Here is a 10157-nt window from a genome sequence, read left to right on the forward strand (position 1 = left end):
AAAGATGAGTAGTGAAAGATAATCTGCCCTATCACATATGCAAAGACATCATCACAACTGTAATAATCAAAACAAATGTGGGGTCCAAAATTAGAGATCAATGGAACAAAATAGATGTGTATAAATAGATCACATATATACAAATAATTTTAACAATAAAGAATATATTTCAAAATAGAGAAAAAAAGAAAATGCTTGAACAAGTAAGTACCTGTCCATTTTAAGGCAAAAAAGTGACTACTGCTCTACCTTACACATTATAAAACAATTTCTAGATGTATTTGAAAAACTAAAGGTTAAAACAAGGTATATAAGTATTGAAAGAAAATAAGCCAGGGTGGGAGGGGGCACATAACATCAATAAGGGTACCTAATCTCAAATCAGGCAAAGCAGAGACCAAGGGAGGCCCAAATTTTACCTGTACAACATCCACTTGCATACTTAACCCTGAATTGTACACCACAACTTTAAAATAAAAATAAACAAAATAAATGAGAATATTTTGAAGCAAGAAAATAAAAGCAATAAAATACAGAATTCATACAGAAAAAAACTGAGAAAGATGACCTATTAAAAATTAACTTGTAAGTTACAAGTTAAAATGACAAGTGACAGAAAATATTCACAGCATATGTATAAAAGATTACTATCCAGAATGTATATAAGGATTTTCTAACGAATAAAAGAACAGATATGATAGACTTGGTGTCAAGAGACATGTTGATTCATTAAACTATAAATAATTTTAAGCTGATGAAAGAATGAAATTTCCTGGATTTTTGTCTATTATAGTGGTCAGTAAAAAAAAAAAAAAAAAAAGATTGGTAATATCTTGTGTTGGTTAGGATGCAAAAAAATAAACACTGTCACACACTGTTAAAAATTTGTAACAGTGAAAAAAACTTGGCAAATTATAACAAAAATTAAGATTCATATATCCTTTGAATATTCAAGTTTTCTACAACTCTATCCTGTACAGCAACTTCCATATTTATATAAAGATGCATCTACAATAATGTGCACTGAAATATAGTTTTAAATAATAAATTGGATACAACATATTAACAGGGAAATAGTAAATCTAATAAATCTAATAAGTCAGTGTATTACTAAATAATATACAGCCACCAAAAGAATGAAATGTCCACTTATCTGTACTGAAATAAAAAGTACTGCAAAAAATATGGTTAAAGACAAACAACATCAGAGAATACTTAGAACCTGTTTCTCTTATGTAAAATGTTATCTGCTATTATATATGTAAATACAAAGAAAAAGGAGCAAAAGCAAACCCATAAAATTATTATCAGTGGATGCCTTGGTGAAATGGAGTGACTGTGGTGTTAAAGTGAGGGCACATTTTCATGCTTATTCTATAGTCTTCAACATTGTTTGAATCTTTTCCAGCAAGACTGTAGTCATATGTTACTCATGTAGTATATTTGCATAGTAAAAATATTTATGTGTCATAGTGACTTGTTTTGAAAATTATGTTTTTTACAAAATAATAATTATATACATTCATGCATAATATCAACTTAACATGTTATTAGACTTCCAATTGCTATTTTGTTCCCATTTAAGGAATTTCAGTTTTTAAAAATATATAACAATTCATACCATTGTAATATACTCAAATTCAACAATGTATTCTGGCAAAACAAGTTCATGATCAAAGACAAACCATTTGCACTGCCGAAAGCTGCAATCACAATTTCTTTTTTCCGTGACAGAATCTAGAGTAAAAACAAAGTCAAACAAAACAAATTTATTTCAAATGAAACATACTTTCTCATCCCTACATAAGTTAATAAATAACAAACTCAGTAAGTTCCAGCAGTTATATTACCGAGGGTCTTTTAAATTTCCCCCTCCCCCAGCTTCTTAATTCTATAAACACTAGTCATCCTTTCATTACATAGACTAGTAGTGTTTTATTCACATCCTTTTCCTTTTCATACTTTTTTACTTTTCTATTCAATGTGTAGTCATGTATTTTTCACAAATGTCTAATCTAAAACACTTGTTACTAACAGTTGGGTGGTTTATCTTTTGAATGAATATACACACATGTATACACACAAATATATAATTTAATTAAAAATTTGCAAAGTTAGCTATCTATACACACACATATGTATCTTTGAGATAGGAAATGAAAAAATTATTAACAGATTTTTGTAGAAAAGTTTGCAAACTGTTAATTAGAGGTAACACTGTAAGTATCTGTAGTAAACACAGACATTTTGCATTCAGAGATGAAACCACATTTTTTTTATGACAGACGTACTTGGTAAATATTTCCGAGGAATGAACACTGAATTAACCATTGAGTTAACTTGACTGATGGATTCTTGTTCTTGAGCCTGAATACTATGGCCAAGGAAAACTTTTGTAACGAGGAGGATGCCTAAATATAAAAAAATTATTAACAATAATTCTTTTTAATAATTTTCTAATACAACATTCTTTATTGGCCTCAGACTTTACTGTGTGTTCTGTAAAGGCAGTGATTTGGACTATCTTGTTTGCTATTTGTTTGTATAGCACATAGCACACTGCTAGATTCAAAGTAGAAGCTCAACAAATATTTGCTGAATAAATGGAGGGAGTCATGTGATTATATCAAGCAAATCTTTGTTAAAAAGGAAAGAACAATAATTTAACAAAATTTTTAAAGAAGTTTTTAAATAAGTAGTTAAATAGGTAGTTAAAAATATGAAGAGGGGTTTTTTTGTTGGGTAAAAATTTATCTCTATCAGTAGCACCTAGCATGTAGCTTAGATAGTAGGAGGCATTCAAAACACATCTACAGAATGGATGAACATTTCTTTTCTCTTCAGATTCTTAAGGTTCCTTGGGATTCACTAAATCACAAAGTCACAAATCTTTTTCAAAATTTCTAATCACAATGCATAAACATTCAAATGATTTTTGTTTGTTTTTACTATGTACAAAATATAAAGTGTAAATTGAGAGAAACTAATTGTTTTGGAAAACATTCCAGAAGTATCTAGCAGAACATCATGAGGTACTTCTTAAGATGGGAATGGAGAAGAATGATAAATGCTTTTCTCAAGTAATAAGTTCTTCTAAGATTCAACAATCTGCTTAATTTTCTGGTTATTCATATTACTAAATGGACAGAAGCTGGAAACATTTCCCTTGAAAACTGGAACAAGACAAGGCTGCCCACTGTCACCCCTTTTGTTCAATATTGTGTTGGAAGTTCTAGCTCAGGCAATTAGACAAGATAAGGAAGTCAGGGGTCCCCAAATAGGAAAAGAGGAAGTCAAGTTATCCCTCTTTGCTGATGATATGATACTATACCTTGAAAATCCAAGAGAATCTGTCAAAAACCTGCTTGCACTGATTAAGGACTTTGGCAAAGTCTCAGGGTACAAAATAAATGTGCAAAAGACAGTTGCATTCCTATACACCAACAACGAGCAGGCAGAGACCCAAATTAAAAGCACAATCCCATTCACGTTAGCCATACACACACAAAAAATGAAATACCTCAGCATCTTCCTAAACAGAGAAGTGAAACACCTTTACAATGAGAACTACAAAACGCTGCTCAAAGAAATCCAAGAAGACACAAACAAATGGAAAAATATTCCACACTCATGGATAGGAAGAATCAACATTGTTAAAATATCCATCCTACCAAAGGCAATCTACAGATTCAATGCAAGCTCAATTCATTAAGTTACCAACATCATTCTTCTCAGACCTGGAAATGACAATACAGAAATTCATATGGAAACATAAACAACCACGAATAGCTAAAACAATCCTTAGCAAAAGAAACAAAGCAGGAGGTATCACACTTCCAAACTTCAAACTTCACTATAAGGCGACAGTAATCAAAACAGCCTGGTATTGGTACAAGAACAGGCACAGAGACCAACGGTACAGGATAGAGATTCCAGAAGCAAAGCCTCAATTCCTCAACCAATTCATCTTTGACAAAGCCTCCGACAACAACCACTGGGAAGAAGAGAACTTATTCAGTAAATGGTGCTGGGAATACTGACTGATCACATTCAGAAGACTGAAACAGGACCCCCACCTATCACCATACACAAAAATTAACTCTAAATGGATCGAAGACCTAAGTGTAAAACCTCAAACTATAAGAATCTTAGAAAATGCAGGAAACACCCTTATGGAAATTGGAAATGGCAACCAATTTGTATTCAGAATGCTAAAGGCCAATACCTTAAGAAAGGATAGATAAGTGGGGATTCATCAAACTAATGAGCTTCTGCAAAGCAAAAGAAACCATCAAGAGAGCAGGGAGACAGCCCACAGAATGGGAAAAAATATTTGACAACTGTATATCTGACAAAGGCCTAACATCTAGGATCTACAAGGAACTCAAAACACGCCAAAAGGAAGAAAACAAACAGCCCCTTTTAAAAGTGGGCAAAAGACATGAATAGACACTTCTCAGAAGAAGATATACGGGCAGCCAACAGACCCATGAAAAAGTGCTCGGCCTCACTTATCATCAGAGAAATGCAAATCAAAACCACATTGAGATACCACCTAACCCCAGTAAGAATGGCCATCATTAATAAAAGAAGCAACAACAGATGCTGGTGAGGATGCGGAGAAAAAGGAACACTTCTACACTGCTGGTGGGAATGCAAACTAGTGCAACCTCTTTGGAAGACAGTGTGGCAATTTCTGAAAGAACTAGAAATTGACCTTCCATATGACCCAGCAATTCCCCTATTGGGAATATACCCGGAGGAACTCAAATCATTCTACAAAAAAGATACCTGCACACGTATGTTTGTTGCAGCTCTATTCACAATAGCAAAAACGTGGAACCAACCATGTTGCCCATCAAAGCTGGATTGGATAAAGAAAATGTGGTACATTTACACAATGAAATATTATGCAGCCATAGAGAAGGACAAATATATGGACTTTGCAGCAACTTGGATGGATTTGGAGTCGATTATATTCTGATCTATCACAGAAACAAAGAACAGAGTACCATATGTTCTCATTCATAAGTGGACCTTGAACAATTATAATACTATAAGAAAGCATTTGGCATTAATGGGAAACTGTCAGGGAAAGGGAGGTGGGATTGGCAGTTGAGAGAAACTGCTAGGGGAGGGAGGGCCATACCTCATCAACAAGGGTACCTGCATAATCAATATTTGTATACCTAATTCTAAATTGTACACCACATCTTTATAATAAAAAAAAGATGACAAATCAGAGAACTAGGGGGAAAAGATGTGGGAGTCCCCTACCACATTCCACATGCAGAAATTACAAAAATTCAACAATATCCAACCTGCAATATCAATTTCTGGATTCTGGTTATGTGGTTATATGAAATGTGAGGATTTTTTTTCCTCTAGTAAGCAAATATAGTATTGTACTATATAAATATAGGTCCTGTTTTAGTGCTTTCCATGAATGGTGTTTGAGCATCGAGTGATCTTTTTAACTATTGATTTTTGGCTGTGTCTCAGGTTCACCAGGTGAAAATAAATACATCATTTTCCAAAAAAATATTTCTGGTTATTATTTACTGAATAAAAGACTGCAAAACATATATCATTAAGTTCAGCAAGAATCATCTTAGCAGAGACATGATTTAGAACCTAGAATGTCATTCCTATAGAATTAAGGTAATCATGTTTCTGACCATCCAATTTTTAGTAGACTGGATAGTTGAGCACAAAAAACAGGTGTTCTGTACTCATAATTTTACATTTCCTTGTGAGATTATTGATATCTTTGAGCACTAAAAAGGAGAAACTGTCTATTTTGCATGGACTGTATCCCAACACCTACCAGTGCCTAATACATAATAAGCATTCAAGGAATACTTGTGGAACTAAGGACTGCACAGTGGGAGATGAGGAAAGAGAGGGCATGATGAGATGGTCTTTTCTTCCAATCTGTGGGTACCAGGAATCTCTCCCAGAAGCGTCCTACAAATTGGTTCATGTACTTATATTTATAAATATTCAAATGGCAAATAAAGTGTTGATAATTATGAATAAGTTAAAATATCAAAATTTCATATTTAGACACCTTATAAAGCATTTCATACACTTAAAACTTTGTCTTTAGCTGATTATAAATTATAATTAAGTTTTCTTATCATCTTACATCATGATGATTCAGAACAAATAAGGCCCTACCTTCCAGAGTGCTATATACAATTATCATCTATATGGGTCAAATTCTCTTTTTTCTTTCCTGTGAACTTTGTGTGTGTAACATTTATGTCATAAAATACAGCATAATGAACAAGAGCAGACTGTAAAGTGTTGGCTTGAATATCTGAGTAACAGATGTTCCAATTAATACTGACACACGACTTCCAGCAAGATGGTGACGGGGCAGCTCGTTCTGTGAGACTCTCCACCAGGAGATCACAAAGAGACTCTGGTTTTCTCCCCAGAGGCTGCAGATCCCATCATCGGCAGCCTGCTCTTCGCTCAGAGCTCGGCCGTAGACCTTGCTGAGGCATCACCACGGTCCAGGCAGCTACTGTGGCTGCCGCTGCCACGGCTGCTGCCACTGCCGCTGGGGCTGGCAGCCATTCCACATCGCACTGCCAGTGCCAGAGGCGAGCCACAGCCATCGTCGTCACCACCGCTGCCTTCAAGGCAGCCATTACACATCACTCTGCCTGTGCCTGAGGCCAGCCGCAGCTGCTGCTGCTGCTGCTGCCGCCACTGCCGAAGCCGCCACTGCCGAAACACCCATTCCACATCTGATCGTCAGTGCCTGAGGTGAGCCGCAGCTGCCGCCACCAAGACAGCCATTCCACATCGACCGGCCCATGCCCGAGGCAATCCACAACTTCAGACCTCAAAGCCCCCGTGAGCAAGATCTGCTGAGGTCTACTACCACAGGACGTCCTGCCAGACCGTGAGTCACCTGCGTGTGCCTTGAGGCAACATCTCCCTCCCCTTAGGGGCAGGCGAGCAGCTGAGATAAAGACCATCTGGAGCGAGGGATAGCATCACCTGCTGGTGATTCAAGGTAACAACGCAGAAAGGGGAAAAGTGGAAGCCTGGCAGACACAGGCCACATCTGAGTGGTGAATGGGACACTGGTGAACTGAGTGATGATCTGAACTGCCCTTCACAGCAGACCAGGGGCAACTGACCCTAACTGTGAACAAACTTACTTACCAGCCTGAAAAGAGCTAGAAATCAGAGATGAAAGGACATTCGACATAAACGAAAAGTCTGAGTGTGCTTGATTGGTTATGTTATTCTACTGACTTGATTCTATTCCTTCGGTTTTATCCCCCCCTTTCTTTTTTTTTCTCCTTTTCCCTTCTTTTCTTTTCTTCTCTCTGTAAACGATATCTTTGTATAGAGGAATAACACACCAATAAGGAGGTTGGTAAGCTTGTATGTCAGCAACTTTGTATGTTTTAGTTTTTTTTGTATGGGAGTTGGTTAGTTTGTAGCAGTGATCTATTGTTTTTATGTTTCGATTTTTGTCTCCCTCTCCATTTGTTAGTACACCCGTCTGTTTTCACCCTTATTCCTCTCTCTCTCCACCCCCCTCTTCCCCCTACTGTCTGCTCCATTCTCTTCCCTCTTTTAACCACATTTTATTTCAGGGAGTAAAACTACAACCTCACTGCATGGACAGATTCCAAGGCAGTGGGAAATGGGTTTCAGATTATTCATACACCAGTCGGTGGATACCAGGACCTGCAGATGGATTCTGAATCACAGCTCCCCCCTTAAGTAAATCTCAAAACTGCAAAAAGGATCACCCACAACCTACAGTGCAACTCCAGAATTGAACAAAGTAAGAGGACATACATAAAGAGGAATAGGAGGATGAACAAACAGAAGTAAAAACAACCTCTCCACCCCTGAATAACAGAATTAAAGAAGACAGTGATGTGGAGGGAAGGAAAAAGTAGGGAAGGGGAAAACTGCACAAATGAAGAAAAACCAAAAGAAGAATATAGGTCTCACACAAAACCTTGGGAGTTCAGACATTGAGAAAACAGATTCCGGACCACAAACAATGAAGAGCCCCCAGAATGACTGGTCACATGCAACAAACCCAGACATCAACACATTAATAGAGAGAATTTAAAAAATTGAGGAGAGACAAGAGGAAAATAGGAAGGAGCTGATGTCAGAAATAACAGCAGTAAAGAATATTCTGATAGAAATAAATAACAAACTAATAAGCATGGAAAGCAGAATTAGCCAAGCAGAAGAAAGAATCTCAGAGCTCGAAGACCAAAACACAGAACTAATCCACACTGTCAAACCAAAACACAGAACTAATCCACACTGTCAAAAGCATAGAAAAGAAGCTTAAAAAGACAGAACAAAACCTTCAAGAGATGAATGATCACTTCAAGAGACCGAACCTGAGTAATTGGCCTTCCTGAAGCAGAGAGAGAAACAGAAGCCACACTGAAACAAACATTTCATGAAATCATTCAAGAAAACTTCCCTCATCTCATCAAGGATGAAAAATTCAAACACAAGAGATTCAGAGAACCCCTCAACAACAAATGAGAAGACCAACTCCCAGACATATAATAAGTCACCTAAACAAAGTAGGTATAAAAGAAAAAATCCTAAAGGCTGCAAGAGAAAAAGGTCAGACTAACTCCCAGGGAAGACCAATTAGAATAGCAGCAGATTTATCTACAGAAACCCTCCAGGCTAGGAGAGCTTGGAGCCCTATCTTCGAAGTTCTAAAAGATAAACAATCTCAACCAAGAATAACCTACCCAGCCAAGCTAAGCTTCATCAGTGAGGGAGAATTGAAATCTTTCCAGATATCCAATCCCTAAGAACCTATGCTGCCACCAGACCACCTCTACAAGAAACACTTAAGAAAGTATTGAACACAGAAGAAAAGGAGAAAAGAACAACAACGTTCTTCACAAGAGTACAGGCAAAAGATTAAAAACACACATGATCTAACTCTAAAACCAAAAGAAAGATGACACACAAACAAATTAACAGTCTAAGAAGCCACCTATGGAAGCTGGAAAAGCAAGACCACAAAAACCCTAATTTCAGCAGAAGAATCCAGATCACCAAAATAAAAGTCCAAATCCAGGACATAGAAGACAAAAAGATCATACAAAAAAATCAATGAAACAAAAAGCTGGTTCTTCGAAAGGATAAACAAGATCGATGGTCCCCTAGCTAGACTGACCAAGAAAAAGAGAGAAAAAGCCCAAATAAACACAATCAGAAACACAAAAGATGAGGTCACATCTGATCCTGAAGAAATACAAAAGGTCGCCGGGCTCGGTGGCTCAGACTGTAATCCCGTGCCTTTGGGAGGCTAAGGTGAGTGAATTGCCTGAGCCCAGGGTTTGAGACCCGCCTGGGCAGGCGAGACCTCATCTCTACAATAAATCAAAAAAATTAGCCCGGTGTGGTAGCGTGCGCCTGTAGTTCCAGCTACTAGGAAAGCTGAGGCAGAAGGATCACCGGAGGCCAGCAGGTTGAGGCTATGGTGGCCAGGAGCGGCCACTGCACTCCAGTCTGGGTGACAGTGAGTCTCCAATTCAAATAAAAAAAATACAAAAGATCATTAGAGACTACTATGTACACCCGTATGGAAACAAACTTGAAAACCTCAAGAAAACAGAGGACTTTCTGTCATCACACAACCTGCCTAGGTTGAAACAAGAAGAAATTGAAACCCTAAATAGACCAATAACAATCAAGGAAATTGACTACATAATAGAAAACTACCTACAAAAAAAGCCCTGGACCAGATGGCTTTCCAGCAGAATTCTACAAGACATTTAAGGAGGAGCTTATACCAACCCTATTGAAGGTATTTCAGGAGATTGAGAAAGATAGAACTCTCCCCAAATCATTTTATGAAGCTAACATCACATTGATACCCAAGCCAGGTAAAGACCCAACAAAGAAAGAGAGCTACAGGCCAATATCTTTGATGAATATAGATGCTAAAATTCTCAACAAGATCCTAGCGAACCGGATTCAACAATACATCTCAAAAATCATCCATCATGACTAAGTAGGCTTCATGCCTGGGATGCAAGGCTGATTCAATATTCATAAAATCATAAATGTAATTAAATACATCAACAGATGTCAAAACAAAAACCACATGATTATATCATTAGATGCAGAAA

At 37.1% G+C, this 10157-nt stretch overlaps 1 protein-coding gene across 1 annotated transcript in view; it reads right to left on the reverse strand.

Moving 5' to 3' along the window:
* LOC103270545 (leucine-rich repeat-containing protein 9) overlaps positions 1-10157 on the reverse strand; it is a gene marked incomplete at its 3' end in the record, with an annotated part of 78686 nt that overhangs the window by 28817 nt on the left and 39712 nt on the right. Inside the window, exons 14-15 of the mRNA XM_008068064.2 lie at positions 2292-2411; positions 1622-1737 (exon numbers count right to left, since the gene is read on the reverse strand). Coding sequence (XP_008066255.1) covers positions 1622-1737; positions 2292-2411 — 236 coding nt within the window. The remainder of the gene's footprint in view (positions 1-1621; positions 1738-2291; positions 2412-10157) is intronic.

The sequence above is a fragment of the Carlito syrichta genome, unplaced genomic scaffold (assembly GCF_000164805.1).
Source record: "Carlito syrichta isolate Samal-C Ts95f unplaced genomic scaffold, Tarsius_syrichta-2.0.1 Scaffold309858, whole genome shotgun sequence".
In the NCBI taxonomy this organism is placed as follows: domain Eukaryota; kingdom Metazoa; phylum Chordata; class Mammalia; order Primates; family Tarsiidae; genus Carlito; species Carlito syrichta.